Source organism: Chiloscyllium plagiosum, chromosome 12 (assembly GCF_004010195.1).
Source record: "Chiloscyllium plagiosum isolate BGI_BamShark_2017 chromosome 12, ASM401019v2, whole genome shotgun sequence".
NCBI lineage: Eukaryota > Metazoa > Chordata > Chondrichthyes > Orectolobiformes > Hemiscylliidae > Chiloscyllium > Chiloscyllium plagiosum.
In genome coordinates this window covers 25,464,008-25,486,519 of record NC_057721.1, presented here as the reverse complement: position 1 = coordinate 25,486,519, position 22,512 = coordinate 25,464,008, and the positions used below count along the sequence as shown (strand labels likewise).

The 22,512-nt window shown below is 39.8% G+C and overlaps 1 protein-coding gene across 2 annotated transcripts in view; it reads left to right on the top strand.

Moving 5' to 3' along the window:
• Nucleotides 1-22,512, top strand: part of gk (glycerol kinase) — a 111,578-nt gene that overhangs the window by 42,484 nt on the left and 46,582 nt on the right. For both annotated transcript variants that reach the window (XM_043700744.1, XM_043700743.1), the window contains exons 4-8: nucleotides 4,163-4,240; nucleotides 12,542-12,621; nucleotides 15,247-15,384; nucleotides 19,820-19,929; nucleotides 21,272-21,338. In XM_043700744.1, coding sequence (XP_043556679.1) covers nucleotides 4,163-4,240; nucleotides 12,542-12,621; nucleotides 15,247-15,384; nucleotides 19,820-19,929; nucleotides 21,272-21,338 — 473 coding nt within the window. The remainder of the gene's footprint in view (nucleotides 1-4,162; nucleotides 4,241-12,541; nucleotides 12,622-15,246; nucleotides 15,385-19,819; nucleotides 19,930-21,271; nucleotides 21,339-22,512) is intronic.

Sequence of the window (22,512 nt, the reverse complement as noted above, 5' to 3'; positions counted from 1 at the left end):
AGCTGTATAAGTCCTGTCCTTGTTCGCTTTACCAAAACACAATACCTGCATTTAACCAAATTAAACTCCACCAGTCATTCCTCAGCCCTTTGGCCCAGCTGATCAAGATCCTGTCGTACTCTTAGTAACCTTCTTCACTGTCGACTATACCACTAATTTCGGTGTCATCAATAAACTTACTAACCAAGCTTGCTAAATTCTCAACCAAATAGTTTACAAACAACAGTGGACCCAGCACCAATCCCTGCAGAGTACTGCTGGTCACGGGCTTCTAGTCTGAAAAACAATGCTCCACCACCACCTTCTGTCTCCTGCTGTCAAGCCAATTTTGTATCCGTTTGACAACCTCTCCCCGATTTCCATATGATCTAACATTACTAATCAGTCTACCACATAATCTTGCTTCCATTATAAGGTCAGAAATGGGGACGATTGCAGATGATTTCACTATGGTCAGTAAGATTTTCAATGACTCAGGAAAGGTTCTATGTCCAAAACGTCGATTCTCCTGCTCCTCGGATACTGCCTACTTTTCCACCATTACACTCTCGACTCTGATCTCCAACATCTGCAGTCCTCATTTTCTCCATGTAGAACCTTGTCAAAGGCTTTACTAAAGTCCATGTTGACAACATCTACCACCCTGCCCTCATCAATCTTTTTGGTTACATCCTCAAAAAAACTCAATCAAATTTGTGAGATACAATTTCTCACACACAAAGCCATACTAACTATCTTTAATTAGTCCTCGCCTCTCCAAATACATGTAAATCCTACCTCTCAGAATCCACTCCAACAACTTTCCCACCACTGATGACATATTCACTGGCCTATAGTTCCCAGGCTTCTCTGTACAGCCTTTCTTAAATAAAGGAATATTAGCACGTTGTTCTCCGGCACCTCATTAATAGCTTTAGATCTGCTAGAGGCCCTGCTAAATTTCAATCAATTCTATAAATACTGCATCTATATGACCAAGTCAAACACTCATCTCCTAACTCTCCCAATCTGTCCACCATCCACAAGGTAAATGTCAGGGTTATGAAGGACTACTCTTCAAATGCCTCAATTAGTGCAGCACCAACACCACCAACCAAGACAAAGCAATGCCCTTGACTAGCACTCACTCACAACCTCAATATTCATTCCCTCCACCACTGACATACAGTGACAGATTAGTATTATGTACAAATGCACCACATCAACTCACCAAGCTCCTTTGACAGCACCTACCAAACCAGTAAATGCTAGCATATAGATAGTAAATATTTGGGAGCTACACTGCTTGCAAGCTCTCCTTCAAGTTACACACCATTCTGACTTGGAATAATATTGCCATGCGTTCACTGTTACCTGGTCAAAATCATGGTGCTCCCATCCTCATGTCATTGCTGGTCCATCAAGGACTGCAGTGGTTCAAATAGGCTACCACGTTCTCAACAGGAATTAGGGATGGACAATAAATAATGGCCCAGTCAGTGATGCCCACATCCTATCAGCGAATTTAAAAAAGCTTATTGAATGCAAATTATATGCTGCATTTCCTACAATAAAGTAAAGTAATGAACATAGTTTTTAGAAAGTACTTCATTGGTTGCAAGGCACTTTTGGATGAGTGGAGCTTCTGAAAGTCACAATTTCTTTCTTTCTATTCTCCCAGTATCTGAAAAAAACTAGAAGTAAACCTCTAAGTCCGTTGATTCAGACAAGGCATGAGAGCAATATTCAACTGCCTTGCATGATGGAAGACTTTGTTACATTTCATTAGAGACTAGGCTTTTCAAGTTACTATGTGCAAAATACTGTCATGACACTGAGAATGCCTATGTGAAGTGATTTAAAAATAATTATTGAAGTTCAGGAACTACATCTAACCTATCTTGGCTGGACCAACTTTCCTCATTCCTGAAGAAGGGCTAATGCCCGAAACGTCGATTCTCCTGTTCCCTAGATGCTGCCTGACCTGCTGCGCTTTTCCAGCAACACATTTCCATCTATTAAGAATAACTCCCCTGTTCTTCTTTGAAATAATGCCAAGAGCTTGTTTACATCTCAGGGAGTGGTCAGGGCCACAATTTAATCCTTTATTGCTACCTTTAAGAGTGCAATGCCTCCTCAACACCACATTGGAATGTCAGTCTCGAAGTTTGTGCTCAAGTTCTGGTGTCAAACTTTAACCCACAAACATCTGACCACAAGGCTAGAGTGCCACCATCTTTTACTAGTATGGTGAATATTTAGGAATTATCATATTTGTTAAGTGAGTACTTTGTGTCTGTTTTCACAATGACTAAAAAAGGTCAACTCTCAGCACTATGTGGAAAGTTAAAAGTAAAAATTAATGCATTTTGTATAAGGAAGAAATGAATGATGCTGGAGAAAATATTAAAAGCTAAGACAGCTGTCTGACTTTGTGCCTAATACCTCCTTCACTTGCCAAATAAAAGTGATTAGCAAGGAAATGGCAGCAATGTTAGTTGTAATTTACCAAAACACATTCAGTTCTAAATTTGGCCCCAATTGGAAGACCTAGTTATGTCACTATTATTGAAGATGGTTCGGAAGGTGAAACTAGGTGGCTCCAAACCTGTTATTTTTAATATTAGTAATAGAAGCATAACTGGAATATAGCATCAGTGCAAGAGTGACTAAACACTTGGCATTATATCAATCATATATGCAGGTTCTGGCATACCTGTGCAGCAACGAAACTTTTTCCACTAGACTCTAGGTCAGCTAAGAGGCTATTTCAGAGCTGTGAAACTGTACTAGAAAGAACCTAAAGCCTATAACTGCTGGCATCAGTTTGTACTGCTCAAGAATAATATTCATGGATTTGTGGATGTAGATTAATTTTGTGAGGTCAGTATGTCATTGGCATTAAATAATATCCATGCATATTATCTTCGTAAACTTTCCAAACTACAGTTGATCTTCTGCAAAAAATTGTTTTCAGAAAATAATATTTCGGGATATAGTATATGACAAATAAGACGTATGTTAAATATAGCATATCAAAGCATTGTGAATCTTGGGAATTCTCTATCTTAGAGGATTGTGACTACTCATCATTAAATACTTTTAAGGCTAGAGTAGGCAGATGTTTCTTTTCTCAGGGAATCGATTGATATGCGGGGAGGCAGAAAGGTGGAGTTGAAGTCCAAGGTTCAGTTAAGATCAGCGTGATCATTTGAATTACAGAGCAGAGCCATCACCTCATATGGTCTACTTATGTTCCTAATTGTGTTATTGTGTTGTTGCATCCTGTAACTATCAGAATAGCAGAGGTCAACTTAGGTTGGGGCATTGCCTTTTTTCATCACACATTTTGTTGATCCTCAGAATGTTAGCAAAATAATACAAATGCAGAGAACCAGATATGGCATTGTGACATAACTTGGTAATTAGCTGTGAGATAAAGGATAGAAAGGCAGGATCAAAAAAATGCCACTATAAGATGTTACCATGTAGCATTCCCCAGGGATCTGCACTGGGGCATGTTAGTCTCTCTCCATGTATGTACATAAATTGTGTTTGGCTATGTTATCATTGTGTCAGATTAGCTCTAAATTGTTTTGCAGGTCAGTTTCACAGCTCTGAAACTGTCACTGAGTTGACCTGATCTCGAATCTAGTGGGGAAAGATTCTTTTGTCACTGCCACAGAGATATGTCAGGACCTGCAAATGTGATTGACACAATAGCAAGTGTTGACATTCTTGCTAAAACGCCTAATGATTTTTTTTCCTGATGTAACTTACATTATCTCATGTCACTAACCATAAAATGCTACAAATGGTATGTCTTAGCAACAAACCGTTTCTGTAAATTTGATTTGATTTGACCACTCCATACAATTTAACGAATTCTTTCGGAGCTCCTGTCAGTTGGATTGCATTGGGTTCTAAGTTATTGGACATGCCTTGTATCAGCTCGGTGAACAAGCTGTTGCACTCAATGTACATTAGTACTTCAGACTCATTCTCACTTGATGGTGTTACTATTTACATCTCTGTTCCCTCTAACTGGAAAACTTTATCTAAGCCTTGACTAATGGCTGAAGAGACACTATGTAATAAAATGCAGAGATAATTTTAAAATATATTTAAGATTGCTTATTTTTATTGAACAAAATGTTAACAGGTTAAATTTATTCAATTGTAGCAATTGGAGTGAGCAATCAGAGAGAAACAACAATCTTATGGGACAAAAAGACAGGACAACCGCTCTATAATGCAATTTGTAAGTTGTTCACTTCATTTACTTGCATCATAAAGTTGTAGATTGTTTACTAAATTGGGAGTAGTTGGACATTTCTGACACCAATATTAGAAATAAATGTCATAGGAGTGCTTCTTGATTTTTTTCAATTTTCACAAATACTCCAATCCAAATACAGGGTTTTATCTGGATACTGGGGATGTCAGCAAGGCTTATCTGTACTAATTTTTGAAATTTGTGGACAGTGCTGGTCCTCACTTCGGGGCTTCTGAATTATCAGTGGACTGTTCACGACTGTGTTACCTGTCCAGGTATGTAGTCAGTCTGGTTTACTTAGCTCAACACCTACAATAACAAGGATTCAAATCATCTCGCAAAAAAATTTACATAGCTGTCATCAGGATTGAAGAGGTGGCTTGAAGTTGGACTTTGACAATGACATTTGTTTTTGATTCTGGATTGGCAAGAGGGCAAAGCGTATTTGCATCAACTTGATTTTACAGCCACGGAAAGATCTTGCTCACAACTAACTGTTGCTATCCCTCATTTTCCCTGAAAAGGTCCTCAAAGGCCTGATGGCTAGTGGCCAAAGCATTCACATTAACTGCATTAACTACAATAGTAGCTTCTCCACCACAAAAATGTTAAATCTTTCTCTAATACTCACATGGCATGGGAGCCTGATACTGTGCAATGCCCCCATTACAGCAGAAAGTTCATTCATTATTCCTTCTTTTCAGATCAAGACCTCAGAGATAAGAGTGCACATTTGGGGCCTGAGATATCTGTAGAGTCTCTATTCGCCCACTAGCAGATTCCACTTTTGAATGATTCCAGCAGTATTTTGCTAATAATGAATGAAGGACTACCATATAAACAAACATGACAAAGAAGAGCTAGTTGTCTGAATAGCTTACATTGGATGCTGTGGTGATGAAATATTTCTTGCTGTATGGTAAATAAGAGTTGGGTTCCAACTCATACGTCTGTCACGCTATCGCAAGAATTAGTCTGGTAAACCTTCACTGCACTCCCTTTTTAACAAGAGCATTCTTCCTCAGATAAGGAGATCAAAAATGCACACAATATTCCAGGTGTAGTCTCACCAAGGCACTGTATAATTGCAGCAAGATATCTCTGCTCCTGTACTTGAACTCATTTGCTATGAAGGCCAACAAGCTATTTGCTTTTTTTATGGCCTAGTGCACCTGTGTGTTTACCTTCAACAACTAGTGTACAAGGACACCCAGATCTCATTGCACATTTTCCTGTGTCAGTTTTTAGCCATTCATATTCTGCCTTCCTGTTTTAGTTACCAGTATAAGATAAGCTCACAGTTGTCCACTTGTACTGCATTGCCATTTATTTGCCCATTCAGTCAGCCTGTCTAAATCACACAGAAGCATTCAGCAACCTCCACACAGTTCACACTCCACCCAGCTTTTGTGTCATCTGCAGATTTGGAGGTATTACATTTAGTTCCGTCATTCAAATCATTAATATATATTGTGAATCGCTGGGGCACTAGCACTGATCCCTCCAGTACCCACTAGTTACTGCTGGGAATTCTGAAAAAAAAACTACACTTTGGCTCTTTTTTGTAAACCAGTTTGCTATCCATCTCAATACATCACCCACAATCCCACACATTTTAATTTTACAAACTAATCGCATATGTGGGACTTTGTTGAAAACCCCTGAAAGTCCAAATAAACCATATTCACTGGCCCCCAGTCATCAATTCTACTGGTTGCATCCTCATAGAATTCCAGAAGTGCATCAAATGAGATTTCCCTTTTGTAAATCTATTTTGATTCAGTCTAAATGTTTTTGAAGTGCTCAGTTATTAATTCTTTCATGATGGACTTTAGCATTTTCCCCATTATCAATGTCAGACTGACTGGTCTATGATTCCATTTCTTTTCTCTGTTTCCCTTCTTAAAGAGAGGTTACATAAGTTACCCTCCAATCTGTAGGAACCTTTCCAGAGTCTATAGAATCTTGGAAGATGACTACCAGTACATCCACTATTGCTAGGCCATTTGCTTAAATTAAATACTGTAGTATTGTGGGGAAAATCACCAGTCTCAGGGTTAGAATCAGGGTTCAATGACAGAGTTTATTGTACAAGGAAATACTGGAGCTCCGGGGAGAGAAAGACACCAACAGCACAGTGGACAGCTGTGAGTCTTCTTTCAACCCGGAGCACGTGTCAAGATACTTTTATGCATTTTGTAATATAATAGGTCAGTGATGAGGTTATTGTCTCTGTAACATAGTTTGTTTATTGTAAATATTGCAGAATCATTGATAGATTTGGTGTAGTCATTGTCAGTTCCAGCGCAGCCTTTGTTAATTTCAGTGCAGTCGTTGTCAGTTTCAGTGCAGTCATTGTCAGTTTCAGTGCAGACATTGTCAGTTTCAATGTCTGCACGGAAGTTCATTGCTGTAGTAATGGGCACTAATTGCTCTTCCTGAGAAGGATGATTACTGCAGCCCTGGCTATTATCACTCTGTATTGAGTTCGTATCAAACTGTTAGCATTTCTATCAAAGGTGTTGGATGGACCCAGACATTTCGCTACTCATGTGTATTCTCTCCCTCACCCGCCTTAAATTAATCAACTAAGTTGTGAATGCATTGTGCTGGCATTCTGGTGGCCCCAGGCAGTGTCTGTGTTTGCTCTGCTGTCTCTGTCCATATTGTGGTCCAGTGGCCATCTTGTATGTCAAGTGGCCAACTTATGGCTCAGGAGCCGTCTTGTGTGTTCGTGTGCCTGGTTTCACACTTCAGTGGGATGTAAATTATTAGGGCTGATGAATTTATCAACCTTCAATCTCATCAATTTCTCCAACACTGTTTCTGTACTAAAATTGGTTTCTTTCAGAATCTCCCCCTCACTAAACTCTGAATTCTCCAATATATCTTTGGAATATTGTGTCCACCTCTTGTGAACATAGCACATTTAGTTTTTCAGCCATTTCTTTGTTCCCCATCATAAATTCCTCTGTTTCTAACTGCAAAGGACCTACGTTTGTCTTCACCAATCCTTTTCCCATATACCTAAAGAAACTTCTTTAGTCTTTTTTTTGTGCTCCCCAGAAGCTTACTCTCATATTCTATTTTCCCTTTCTTAATCAATCCTTTTAACTTCCTTTGCTAAATTCTAAACTGCTCCCACACCTTGGGTCTTTTTTTTTGTGTGTGGCCAATTTGTCTGCCTCTTCCTTGGATCTACTGCTACCTCCTCTTTAACCAGCAATGCTGCACCATTTCCTTTCTGTTTGATCCTTCCCAAATGTTCGATACCCTTAGACATTTAGTTCTCATCTGTGCTATTATGTCTCCAGAATCCTGACTATATCATACCTGTTTTCATCTACTTACATGATTAATTCAAATGCTTAAAATGTATTACAAATGCTTCTTGCATTAAAGCGTAAACCCTTAAGACTTGTCATTTTAACAGTAGTTGTCCTGTTCCCAGTATTTTTCATAGTGTCCCTGTTTGATTCTGGCCTTTGATTTCTCTGCCTATCACTTTTCTAATTACCCTTTGTGTCTTTTATTCTTGTCCTTGGCTTTAGACAATAGCAATAGGTGCAGGAGTAGGCCATTCTGCCCTTCGAGCCTGCACCACCATTTAATATGATCATGGCTGATCATCCTTAATCAGTATCCTGTTCCTGCCTTATCTCCATAAACCTTGATTCCACAATCCTTGAGAGCTCTATCCAACTCTTTCTTAAATGAATCCAGAGACTCCACTGCCCTCTGGGGCAGAGCATTCCACACAGCCACCACTCTCTGGGTGAAGAAGTTTCTCCTCATCTCTGTCCTAAATGGTCTACCCTGTATATTTAAGCTGTATCCTCCGGTTCGGCACTCACCCATCAGCGGAAACATGTTTCCTGCCTCCAGAGTGTCCAATCCTTTAATAATCTTATATGTCTCAATCAGATCCCCTCTCAGTCTTCTAAACTCAAGGGTATACAAGCCAGGTCGCTCCAGTCTTTCGGTGTAAGGTAATCCCGCCATTCCAGGAATTGACCTCGTGAACCTATGCTGCATTCCCTCAATAGCCAGAATGTCTTTCCTCAAATTTGGAGACCAGAACTGCACACAATACTCCAGGTGTGGTCTCACCAGGGCCCTGTACAGCTGCAGAAGAACCTCTTTGCTTCTATACTCAATCCCTCTTGTTATGAAGGCCAGCATGCTATTAGCCTTCTTCACTATCTGCTGTACCTGCATGCTTACCTTCATTGACTGGTGTACAAGAACACCCAGATCTCTCTGTACTTCCCCTTTACCTAACTTTCCCTGACTCCTTGCCATCCCTTTCCCATTTTAGGTTTAACCTTCCACAACCATCTAATAAATACTCCTCTGAGGGCATTAGTCCCTGTATTGCCCATGTGTAACCCTTCGGGTTTGTACTGGTCCCACCTCCCAGTGTCAATGTCCCAAGAATCTGACACCCTCCTCTTCACACCATCTCTTCAGCTGAGTGCTCATCGATATATCCTGCAACTCCAATTAGCATGTGGCACTGGCAGTACTCCTGAGATCACTACTTTCAACTTGTATCCTAACTTGATATCTTTGGCTTTTAGGATCTCATCTCTTTTATATAACCTGTGTTGTTTGTGTACTATAACCGCTGGCTGCTCCCTCACCACCAAGATTGTCCTTCAGCTGCTCTAAATCATTCTCAATCCTGGCACCAGGGAGGCAATATTCCATCCTCATTTGCGGCCACATCAACACCTAGCAAATCCCCTTATAATTTAATCCCCTATAACTATTGCATTCCCACACCTATTACTACTCCCCTGTGCAGCAGAGCCAATTGTGGTGCAATGAATTTGGCTGTTGCTGCTTTCCCCTGAGAGGCCATTCCCCTCAATAGTATCTAAAGAACGATATATATTTTTCAGGGGAATAACCACAGGAGACTCCTGTGTGGCCTGTCTGGTCCTCATACTCTGGCTGGTGGTCACCCATTTGCTTCCTGCCTGTAGAGTCTTAGCCTGTAGTATGACCACCTCCCAATATATGCTATCCAGATACTCTCCACCTCTCTGATGTTCCACAGTGTGCTCCAGTTTCCAAATCTGGGCTTCTAAGAGCTGCAGCTGGAGACACTGCCTACACACATGCTGGAAACATTCCCAGCTTCCTACATTGAGTAGGCCAGGCACATCATGGCACTGAAACCTCCTGCCACGACCTACTTCTTTTAGATTTATCCTTTGAAGATACTTAATATGAAATAATATCAAATACTCCGTGGTCCTTATTCCCAGGTCCTTATTGCTACAGAATATTGTCCTTATAAACTAAAAGCAACAAAAACAAAAGCAAAAAGCATCTATTCAACTCTGCACCGAATTTCCAGAAACACACAGTTACTTTGGCTGCCTCTCACTCTGGATGTGCTCTCTCTCAACTGCTCGTGCAAAGCTTACTCATTTTTTACTTTTATTAGACATTTTTGAAAAATAAATTTTGTCTTTAAGCATAAGTATGAAGACACTGATTATCAGTACTTGATAATTTATCAGCACTACATATTGTGCTATGTTTAGTGGCTTGAGACTAGAGGATAATTTTATCAAAGGAAAAGAATTAAGCTACATATGTGGGGTTTGGATAGATAGGAAATGAACAGAAACCCATGTGTTGGTATATAGTTAGTTTCCTAATACATATCTTTATCAAACTCTATGCCAGTTGTATCAATTTTGAGAGCAGTCCATAACTCCCAACTCCTTTTTTTAAAGGAAAAAGGTGGATAAATTTTTGAACAGTCACATTTTTGTAATTGTTTGTGTTTCATTGAATTAACTATTAACTTACTTTATCTCTATAGCCTTGACAAATGTCATGAATTTAGTATTTGCTCATGCGATCTGTCGTTTCCTGTTGTTAGGAAATAAAATAGACTTATTACTCAAAACACATCTTGATCTTCTGAAAGGACACGTCAAAAATTTAACATGAAACCATGAACATATCACATAAAACTATGCAGAAATCATGAGATCCTAATTTTATAAAGAAGAATAATTTTAGATGCACTTTCTTGTTTTTAAGCTTAATGCAATTAAATGTATTAAGCTTTATAATATAAACCACGATTCTTTCAGTTGTCCATGTCAATTTCTCATCTGCCAAATTTGACAACCCCAACTTAGCTATTTGCACCAATACTATGCTGCATAAATCAGCTTAAAAATAACAATGAGTAGACCCAAAAACTTAGTTTTAATTTTTGTAATTGCATTTATTTTTATGCCTGTGGTGATAATTCTTTTACTATTTAAGATTGTTAATTGTCTAAACTGAGATTGACATGTGGAAACTCATACCTCAACCACAGTACTATGTAAAGGGAAGAGAATTACAGACTCTTACTTGGCCCAGTATTTATATTCCACTATGGTTAATGTTTTTTAATCTTACTGAGCTGTGTTTGGAGTAGCCCATGGATGGATGGCATAATTGAAGCATTTCTGTCTAAATTTTATTTTGATATTGGCATTAGATTAGATTAGATTAGATTAGATTACTTACAGTGTGGAAACAGGCCCTTCGGCCCAACAAGTCCACACCGACCCGCCGAAGCGTAACCCACCCAGACCCATTCCCCTACATTTACCCCCTCATCTAACACTACGGGCAATTTAGCATGGCCAATTCACCTAACCTGCACATCTTTGGACTGTGGGAGGAAACCGGAGCACCCGGAGGAAACCCACGCAGACACGGGGAGAACGTGCAAACTCCACACAGTCAGTCGCCTGAGGCGGGAATTGAACCCGGGTCTCTGGCGCTGTGAGGCAACAGTGCTAACCACTGTGCCACCGTGCCGCATCTTAAAGAGATTTAGGGAGGGAGCTTACAGAGCTGAATGCACAGCTACCAACGTTGGAATGTTTAAAACCAAGGATCTTAAAGAAATCAAAATTGGAAACGTGCAGATATTTCGTGGGCTTCACACCTTTGCCATTTCACACCTTTGTGGCCACCACATTCTGAGGTGGGAGTCGTACCCAAAGCTTCTGGCCAGACACTGTACTTTGACACTACCGCAAGATCTGCTAGGATGAGAGTTATGAACTTACATTGTTGCTGAAGTGGGAACCAAGGTGGCAGCAAGCCCTGGTGACTGATATGTTTGGTATGAGCTAAGGCACTAAGGAGCAGTTTCATTCATGGAAATCTTATTTATGTCTAGTTTGATTCTTTGCAGCATTGATGAGTTAAACTGGAATCTTATTTCAGTGAATGAAGTTTGCAAGGTCACACCCTAACCCTGCAAATCTCCAAAACAGGAATGGGGAATCTGAGACCTGATTAATCTGGGTCTACTCATTGCTTTACATACAGAATGTTAACATTTTGCTGCTGCCTCAGCGGTACACTTAAAAGGAAGACCTCATATTGCATGCAGCTAACCTTAATCAAAAAGCAGCCTGGAACTCTGAAAAGAAAGGTACATTCTGTCTGGAGCCCTTTGCAATCTGAATTGGTGTTAAGATGTTTTGAAGATGACCAAGCATGTAAGAGGGCCAAGGAGGTTCAAAGCACTTACATTTGCACAAGCAGTGAAAAGAAATAATCTAGTATTTAACATACAAGTAAATCATGTTTACTTGATGGTGAGGGGTTTTGCATTTCATTTAATATCATCTTCAGATATGCAAGATTAAGATTGGCATTGATTGGACTGTGAAGTTGGAAAATGGCAGTAATGGCATCAAATTAGTGTTGCACATTAATTCATACCATATCTCACTAGGCTGCAGACTGTCCACAATTATTAGGGGCCTATATAAACTCCTTTACCAAGGTAGCATTCCAGGCATTTTGCTGAAGGAAGAGTCATTAACCTCCTTATGTCAATCTTGCATTAATTCTGAATTATTTGCATCATCTTTAATCAGGAAAGTTGAAACTTTTGTTACTTGACAGGGGTGGTGAAAATAATAAATATCTAAATATCACTAAATTAAGGTACTGTATAGTCTATTCTTAGAAAGATCAGTGTTCTGTTTTATGCATTTGATTTAAGTAGATCATTTTCACCATTTATTTATTATAACAAGCTTCATTACCACTAGATTATTAATAATTGAGTAAATTAAAATACTTTTGCTTTACAATGGTTCATGAGGCAGAGGCACAGTTTATTTGCCAAAATAATCTGCTCCTAGACAAGGGTGCAATGACTATTATTATTCTTATTTCAACTGCCTTACTGTTGTTTGCAATAACTTTGCACTTAGTTTGTTATTTGTATCTTTTATTCATCAGTGTGGCTTGATCTCAGGACACAGTCAACTGTGGAAAAGCTGATCAACAATGCACCAAATAAAGACAAAAATATTCTTCAGGTGAAAGATTTGTGATTGACCCCCATTTAGGTTTTATGCTGACTTGTTTTGTAGGTTTAATGATTAAAATTATCCTTGTTAATTCCGCACATTTTGCCCCTATTTACTTGCAAGATAAAGAACAATTTTGATACATGGATAGACTGTTCTCCATAAAATTTACACATGGGAATAAACTTTATATTTGTCTAGTCATAATTATTTAGATTTGTTAATAGTGATACAAGAAAAAGTGTTTTCACAACTGCATGGATGCATTGGGCAATCTAAATTAAGAAGTTGCTGTTTCGATGGGAATTTGTACCTATACAAAGAACAAAGAAAATTACAGCACAGGACCTGGCCCTTCAACCCTCCAAGCCTGTGCCAATCCAGATCCTCTATCTCAACCTGTCGCCTATTTTCTGAGGATTTGTATCCCTCTGCTCCCTACCCATTCATTTATCTGTCTAGATACATCTTAAATGAGACTTTCATGCCTACCTCTACCACCTTCACTGGCAATGCGTTCCAGGCACCCACTACCCTCTGCGTAAAGAACTTTCCATGCATATCTCCCCTAAACTTTTCCCCTCTCACTTTGAAGTCATGTCCCTAAATAATTGAGTCTTCCACTCTGGGGAAAAAAGCTTCTTGCTATCCATCCTGTCTAAACCTCTCATGAGTTTGTAGATCGCAGTCAGGTCCCTCCTTAACCTCCGTCTTTCTAATCAACTTCAACCTCTCTTCATAACTAGCGCCCTCCATACTAGGCAACATTGTGGTAACCTCCTCTTCATCCTTTTTGGTAATGTGGTGATCAGACCGTATGCAGTATTCCAAATATGGCTGAACCAAAGACCTATAAAACTGTAACATGACCTGCCAACACTCATATACAATACCCTGTCCGATGAAGGAAAGGATGCCATATGCCTTCTTGACCACTCTATTGAACTGCGTTGCCACCTTCAGGACCTGAACACCCAGACCTCTCTGTACATCAATTTTTCCAAGGTTTTTTCCATTTACCATATGTTCGCTCTTGAACTGGATCCTCCAATTTGCATCACCTCGCATTTGCCCGGATTGAACTCCATCTGCAACTTCTCTGCCTAACTGTCCAATTTATTTATATTCTGCTGCATCTCTGACAGTCCACTTCACTATCTGCTACTCCACCAATCTTAGTGTCGTCTGTAAACTTGCTAATCAGACTACCTTTACTTTCCTCCAGATCATTTATGTATATCACAAACAACAGTGGTCCTAACACAGATCCCTGTGGAACACCACTGGTCACTATTCTCCATTATGAGAAACTCCCTTCCACTACTACCCTTTATCTCCTGCCCAACCAGTTCTCTATCCATCTAGCTAGTTCACCCTGGACTTCATTGCAATTTCGCTTTCTCCATCAGCCTACCATGGGGAACCTTATTACATACCTTACTGAAGTCCATGTATATGACATCTACAGCCCTTGTCTCATCAATCAACTTTGTCACTTCCTCAAAGATTTCTATTAAGTTGGTAAGACATGACCTTCCCTGCACAAAACCATGCTGCCTATCACTGATAAGCCGATTTTCTTACAAATATAAATAGATCTTAGCCATCAGTATTTTCTCCAGCAGCTTCCCTGCCACTGTCGTGGCTCACCGGTCTATAATTACCTGGATTATCCCTGCTATCCTTCTTAAGCAAGGAGACAATATTCGCAATTCTCTAACCCTCTGGGACCTCATCTGTCATCAAGGATGCTGCAAAGATATCACCTGTCATCCATGGTTCCTTAATCTTGCCATTTCTATCCCTCATTTTCACAGGGACATGTCTGTCCTGCACTCTAATCAACCTCTCTTTAAAAACCTCCCATATATCAAAGGTGGATTTACTCTGAAACAGCTGCTCCCAATTCACATTTCCCTGCTCCTGCCAAATTTTGCTTTACTTGGCCTTCCCCCAATTTAGTACTCTTCCTTTAGGACCACTCTCATATTTGTCCATCAGCATTCTAAAACTTACAGAATTGTGATCACTATTCGCAAATTAATCTCTGAATGAAACTTGAAGCGCCTGGCCGGTTTATTGCCTATATGCACCACAACAACTGGCTGTTCACCCTCCCCCTTCAGTAAGTCCTGTAGCCGATCTGAGACATCCTTGACCTGTGCGCCCGGGAGGCAACATACCATTCGATAGTCTTGTTTTTGACCACAGAACGTCCTATCTACTCCCCTTACAATTGTATCCTCTTTGACTAAAGCCCTTCCACTCATTTTCCAGCCACAGTGCCTTGACCCTGGCTACTGCTGCCTTTCCCTGGTGAGCCATCACAGGTATACTTGTTTTGGAGAGAGATGGCCACAGGGGACACCTGCACTGCCTCCCTGCTCTTTCTCTGTCTTTTGGTCTCCCATTTCCTTTATCTTTCAGCAATCCTAATCAATGTAAAGTAGCCCCAAAATGTGGTTTAATCAGCTTTAAAATATATCTTGTTTTTGCTCCAAGTAAGACAATTGCAGATGTGATTTGTAGTTTGATTTATTCACAAACTTAGCAATGTACAAAACTTTGATCAACATTTTAAACTTTGAATGTCTAATGTTTTTGGCGAGCTTCTAGTTTTTATTTCTCTTATAGGAAAAAACTGGCCTACCAATTAGCACCTATTTCAGTGCTGTGAAATTACGTTGGCTTCTAGATAACGTGGAGAAAGTTAGGAAGGCTGTCGCAGATGGTCGGGCTATGTTTGGAACGGTTGATTCTTGGCTTATATGGGTAAAGCTACTGATACTTAAAATCCAGATGTTTCAGGAAGACAGTCTGATGAATTAATCAACTACCTTTTAATGCTTGTATAGTGGTTTGTTGCATAGGACATAAGTAACAATAGAAAAATGAACAATAAAGTAGAAAAAGGATAAAATTGTGGTTCAGATGATAGCTTTTATCTAACATTTGCATGCAGGCCTTAGATTTTGATTCTTGTTGCTTTGCAGTACCAACTTTGACTTAAAATGTGTAATAAGCTAAAGTAATAGAAATGTCTTTCTGCAACTGATTCCACTCATGATGAATATGAATTCTTATAAGAATGAATTTGCCAGAAAATGATACTTTCTTTGCAAAATTGTTGAGAAATGTGCTTATTAATTATTACTTATTTATCATATCTTTTGCAGTGTTATGAAAATGTTTCTTTTCAAGCTTTTCTCTTACAAATGTAAAAATTAGAAGCATAAGTAATCCATGCAGCTCCTCACACCCGCTCCACTATTTAATAAAATCATGGGTGATCTGTTTGTTTTGAATTCCACATTCCCATCTACCCCTAATAATCTTTGATTCCGTTATCTTACAAAAATCTAATTATTTCCACCTTAAAACACTCAATCATTCTGCCTATGCAGCCTTTTGAGGCAGAAAATTCCAAAGTCACACAGCCATCTGAAAGAAAAGATTTTCATTTTCCCATATCCACCTTGTTAAGACCATTAGAAATTTCTAGACTTCAATCAACCCACCCTCACTCTTCTAAACTCCAGTCTGCACAGCCTTCCCTCATAAAATAATCCATTAATTCCAAATATCAATCTAGTAAACAAAAATTGTTTGACGAAAGGTTACTGGGCTTTAACAATCCATCTTCCGCAACTACACTGGCCCCACCCCCCATCTTTTCCTTCGCTACATTGATGACTGTATCGGCGCTACCTCGTGCTCCCACGAGGAGGTTGAACAGTTCATCCACTACACTAACACCTTCCACCCCAACCTCAAATTCACCTGGACAGTCTCGGACTCCTCCCTCCCCTTCCTAGACCTTTCTGTTTCTATCTCAGGCGACCGAATCAACACGGACATCTACTACAAACCAACCGACTCCCACAGCTACCTGGACTACACCTCCTCCCATCCTGCCCCCTGTAAAAACGCCATCCCATTCTCCCAATTCCTTCGTCTCCGCCGCATCTGCTCCCAGGAGGACCAGTTCAAAATACGCACAACACAGACGGCCTCCTTCTTCAAGGACCGCAATTTACCCCCCGACGTGGTCGACGGTGCCCTCCACCGCATCTCCTCCACTTCCCGCTCCCCCGCCCTTGAGCCCCGCCCCTCCAACCGCCACCAGGACAGAACCCCACTGGTCCTCACCTACCACCCCACCAATCTCCATGTACAGCGCACCATCCGCCGTCACTTCCGCCACCTCCAAACAGACCCCAGCACCAAGGATATATTTCCCTCCCCACCCCTATCAGCTTTCCGTAGAGACCACTCCCTCCGCGACTCCCTTGTCAGATCCACACCCCCCACCGACCCAACCACCACTCCCGACACCTTCCCTTGCAACCGCAGGAGGTGCAACACTTGCGCCCACACCTCCCCCCCCACTTCTCTCCAAGGCCCCAAAGGAAACTTCCATAACCGCCACAGATTCACCTGCACCTCCACCCACATCATCTACTGCATCCGCTGCAGCCGGTGTGGCCTCCTCTATATTGGGGAGACAGGCCGCCTACTTGCGGAGCGATTCAGAGAGCACCTCTGGGCCACCCGGACGAACCAACCCAACCAACCTGTGGCACACTCCGACCTATCACCCTCACCTTGACCTCTTTCCACCTATCACATTTCCAACGCCCCTCCTCCAAGTCCCTTCTCCCTACCTTTTATCTTCTCCTGCTGAACACTCTCTGCTCATTCCTGAGGAAGGGCCTGTGCCCGAAACGTCGAATCTCCTGTTCCCTGGATGCTGCCTGACCTGCTGTGCTGTTCCAGCAATAAAGTTTCAACTTTCTCTCCACACATGTTGCCAGATCTGCTCAAGTTTCTCAGTAATTTCTGTTTTTGTTTCTGATTTCCAGCATCCACAGTTCTTTCAATCAAGGCAGTAAATCTCTTCTGAACAGCCTCCAACCTATTTATGTTCTTAAATAAGGAGACCAATACTGCACACAGTATTCAATATATGGTCTCATTATTGCCCTATATAACTGAAGCATAGTACAATTTTATATTCAAATCCTCTCATAATAAATGGATAGAATTCTATTAGCTTTCTTAATTATCTTTTCTACCTGCATACTCATACACTAGAATACCTAGACAGCTTTACACCTTGGAATTTTCCATTTAAGTAACATTCTACTTTTTATTCTTCTTGTCAAAATGACCAACTTCACATTATACTCCATCTGCTAATGTTTTCCCCAATCACTCAGTGTTACCTGAAAATATAGCTACGATGCCTTCACTTCATTCATTCAAGTTATTGATATAAACTGTTAAAAGCTGAGGCTTCAGCATAGACTCCTGAAGTATTCCACTTGTCACATCCTGCCGGTCGGAACAAACCTATTTACATGAATGCTGTTTTCTGCCAGCTAGCCAATCTTCTCTTCATGCTAAGTATTACTCCTGCCATCCTGAGCTCCTACTTTGTGCAATATTGTTTAAGCGACACCTTGTCAAATGTCTTTTGAAATCGAAGTACAGTTTGGCAATAGGCTTACCTTCCTCCTAGGTAGATTGGAAGTAATGTAACAGGAAATATAAAAATGGAATTGTGAGAGTTTTTATAAGTGTGTAGAAAATGAAAAGGTAAAGGTAAATGTGGATGCCTTAGAATCAGTGACTGGATAAAATATAATGTGATAAGTGAACTTGAGAGATATTGACCACTTAGTTTGTGTCGATTTCACAGTCAAAGACACAAAAAAAAACTTAAATTGTGGGGATCCATAGATCAAATTACATGAGGAGCTTAAAGTAGGTGTAAATACTAATAAAAAGAAAATACTGTCATCTTAGACAGTAGTCAAAAACTGCTGAGGTTAGAAGTTGATGGTCCCTGTACCAAAGTCCTCCACCCAAGGATTTTGAAAGATGTGGCTGCAGTGATAGCAGATTAGATTAAATTAGATTAGATTACTTACAGTGTGGAAACAGGCCCTTCAACCCAACAAGTCCACACCAACCCGCCGAAGCGCAACCCACCCATACCCCTACATTTACCCCTTCACCTCACACTACGGGCAATTTAGCATGGCCAATTCACCTGACTTGCACATCTTTGGACTGTGGGAGGAAACTGGAGCACCCGGAGAAACCCACGCAGATACTGGGAGAATGTGCAAACTCCACACAGTCAGTCACCTGAGGCAGGAATTGAACCCAGGTCTCTGGCGCTGTGAGGCAGCAGTGCTAACCACTGTGCCACCGTGCCGCCTACTGCTACCATGTATTAATGTCTTAGTTGATATTCCAGAATTGCCTAAATTTTAAAACAGTTCATGTGGGTTGAAAAGTAGCAAAATGAACCCCTCTATTCAGGAAAGGAGGAGCGGATAAAGAGGGAACCATAGATCTAACATTAGTAACAGTTTAAAAGGTTAGAATCACCTATTAATTGCCTTGCGGATCACAATGGAAATCTATCACATTGATTGCTGACTGAGACAATTGTCCTATGTGGTGGGGAGATTGACATATCTAACTCTCTAGGAATTAATTGAGAGTAGATATAGAGAAGCTGTTTTCCCTAGCTACAGAGTCAAGAACTAAGTGTCGCAATCATTTAGGGCTCAGATGAGGAAACTTTCTTCACTCAGAATGTCTTGAATCTTGAATTCTCTCCTGTAGAACTTTGCGGATGCTCAGTTACTTGATACATTCCAGATGGAATTTGACAGATATTCAAACATTAAGGGAATCATGGGCAGAAAAACAAAGTTGATTGAGAACTTGCTCATTGGAGCTCAGGCCATTTCTAATGTTCTTACCCCGTCTCTCTAGTGTTACTCCAGGCTGCTATGAGAATCCTTCATTGCACAATACAGTCTTGTCCTGAAAAAATGTTTAATATTTATAATGCAGTGCACCATGAATAAAACCAATAGAAGTGTTGGCCTGTTCAGACAAAAGTGCTAATGTCTGTTATAAATTGAGTAATGAACGCTCCATATCAATCCCTGCTCCAGTTACTCAAAACTGTAATCTTGAAGCCTGATCTGAAATAGTACAAAAAAAAACCCACAAAATATGTACATATTGGAACTTTTTTTAACAAGAAGGTATGAACAAATATTCCTACCAAAGTATTCACCACGAAAAGTTCTGTCACAAAAATATTGGTCTATTTATTGTGTCATTAGGCTTGTAATGTTATTTCATCTGTTTTGATAATATATGGTGCTGTCTATGGCTCTAGTGTTTGACAGGTGCACATGAGGGTGGTGTTCATTGTACAGATGTGACCAATGCTAGCAGAACTATGCTGTTCAACATCCATACCTTGAAGTGGGATCCTGAACTTTGTCAGTAAGTTATATATGATGAAATCTGACCAATCTTCTTATAAAGAAATTGATCAAAGTGATCAAAGTTAAGTTGGACAAACTTTAATGTTGAATTTTAATTATATGCCATTTATAGTGAGTTGAATTTAACAATTGAAATGAAGGTTTTAAGTATTGTTAAATGAGTACTTATAAACCACACTTCATATGTATAGGTTTCCATTTTCACATAACCAATAAATAGAAGTTTACGGCATGAAGAGGCTACTTAGCTGTGTCTCCTCACGCTGATACATGGAAATTGGATCTGTTATGGCCCCAGGATAGTGTTTCACAATACACATGAGGAGGTGCTCACTGCGGTCACAGCTGAAAATTCTAAATTGGTTGTTTGCATAATTCTTCACATACTCAGCTGTTTTGCCTACCAGAAAAATTAGTAATATTGTATATGAATCTCAATCATTTGCAAAACTGGAAGGTACATATTTTAGTGTAGGGCTCTGTTCTTTGCCACAGAATGAACATGCAAACACACTGCACTTTTTCTCAACTGAAATAAGTGACAGCTTTTCTCTAGTACAGTTTGCAGAGCAATATCTTCTTGAATCAGAGTCAACCTGCTTTGTTTAAAATTAAAGTTTACCTATTAGCTGTCAATCATTATCTAACTGGTGCATTCTCCATGATAATGCCTCTACTAATTAAAGTCCACTTCCCAATCAATCAGCTCTCTCCTGTCAGACAGAATGAGTGTTGTTTTCCCTTTACATTGTTTTTTTTTCCAAATTATCCTAATGTGTAAGACAAAACTTTTCAATAAAATGTGTATTTTTTTCAGCAGTAATGGTTGATTCCATAGGAATAATTTTTCATTTGATATCCTTTGTAGGTTGTGAAAGATGCATTCATTATTGCTACAACAGTGGATTTTTGAACAAAATGTTTAAAGAGGAAGTAGAGATAGCACAGAGCATCTGGATAATCTTTAAATATTAGAATTTGGAAATTTATGTATTGTCCTTTGTTGGATGCAGCATTAAATAACAAAGATTAAATAGAGTCATAGAGATGCACAGCATGGAAACAGACCCTTCAGTCCAACCCGTCCATGCCGACCAGATATCCCAACCCGATCCAGTCCCACCTGCAAAGGCTTTGCCTATTTATCCTATCCATGCCCCTCATAATTTTGTAAACCTCTATAACGTCACCCGTCAGCCTCCGACGCTCCAGGGAAAACAGCCCTAGCTTGTTCAGCCTCTCCCTGTAGCTCAGATCCTCCAATCCTGGCAACATCCTTGTAAATAATTAATTGGAGTGGTGATTCTTCTCGTATGTAATTAATTTGTGTGCTATTCTAGATTCTTTGACATTCCAATGAGTATTCTCCCAGAAGTGAGAAGTTCATCAGAAATTTACGGATTAATGGTGAGCCAATTCAAATTACTAAAAACCAAGGTCTAACTGGTAGTAATATAAGTTGTTGATTCATCGTGATAAATATGAGCTCCTCGTAACATTATTCACATGCTTTACTATATTTTATTATTACTGTAATCTTTACCCAAATTGTGGGGAAAACCTCATCAATAAATGGTATTCTCACATATTGCAACCAGACACACAGAGCAAACAGAATAATGCAACCTTGTGGAACAGGTTGATTGCTTATCTCTTTTACTTTCCTGTAAAGCCTGAGACTGGTGAATTAGAGCTGTCTTCCAGACGCATGGAATCTTTCTCACTCTAAACCTCACCCACATTCAATCGAATGAACTGTCCCATGTGAAAATTGCCCCATTATGTCCAAATCAGTGCAACATACGTTAGCAAGGATGTCAAAATTTGAAAAGGATGTAGAAACAATTTTCAAAAGAGTAGTAGGGATGAGGGACTTCTGTTACATGCATTGATTGGTGGATAGGCTTTTCCATTCAATGTCTGGGTCAAAATGTGGATCCTAACTCTATTACATATCAAGAATTGTCACTCAACACCAATTGGGTGATTAGTGTGCACAGGGCATATTTACTACCCATTTAAAGTAACTTGAGTTTTCTAGAAACCTCTGTAGTCTCTGAATTACCTTACAGCAAATATTTTAGCTCTACTCGCTTGTCTTATGAACTAAAAAGATAGGTTTCAAGCTGTCCTGTAGTTGTAAAGGAGTCTAAAAACACAAGTTCCGTGAGAACAACTGATGCAGACGAAATGTGTTGGGCATTATTGCTGATGCAATCTTCTATTTGCATCTAAATTTTCTTTATCTAAATTATACAGCATATATTGATCCTGCAAAGGAACACTGATTCTCATCATTTTGTATGATTTACACAACAAAGTTAATGGTGGAATGTATTAACAAAAATAGGACAAAACAGTTGAAGACAACTCAGCAAAACCAAGTAAAGTTTGAAGTAAAATGCACTTTAAATACACAGAAAACTACTCAAAGACTTGTAGCGGCCTGTTCAGAGACGTTATTACATACCTCTGGAGCAGGTGAGATTTGAACATTAGTTCATAAACTTTTAATTTACTCATTATTAGAAATGCAAATGATCTTAACATTGTGACTAATGACAAGCAATAAAGTATATTG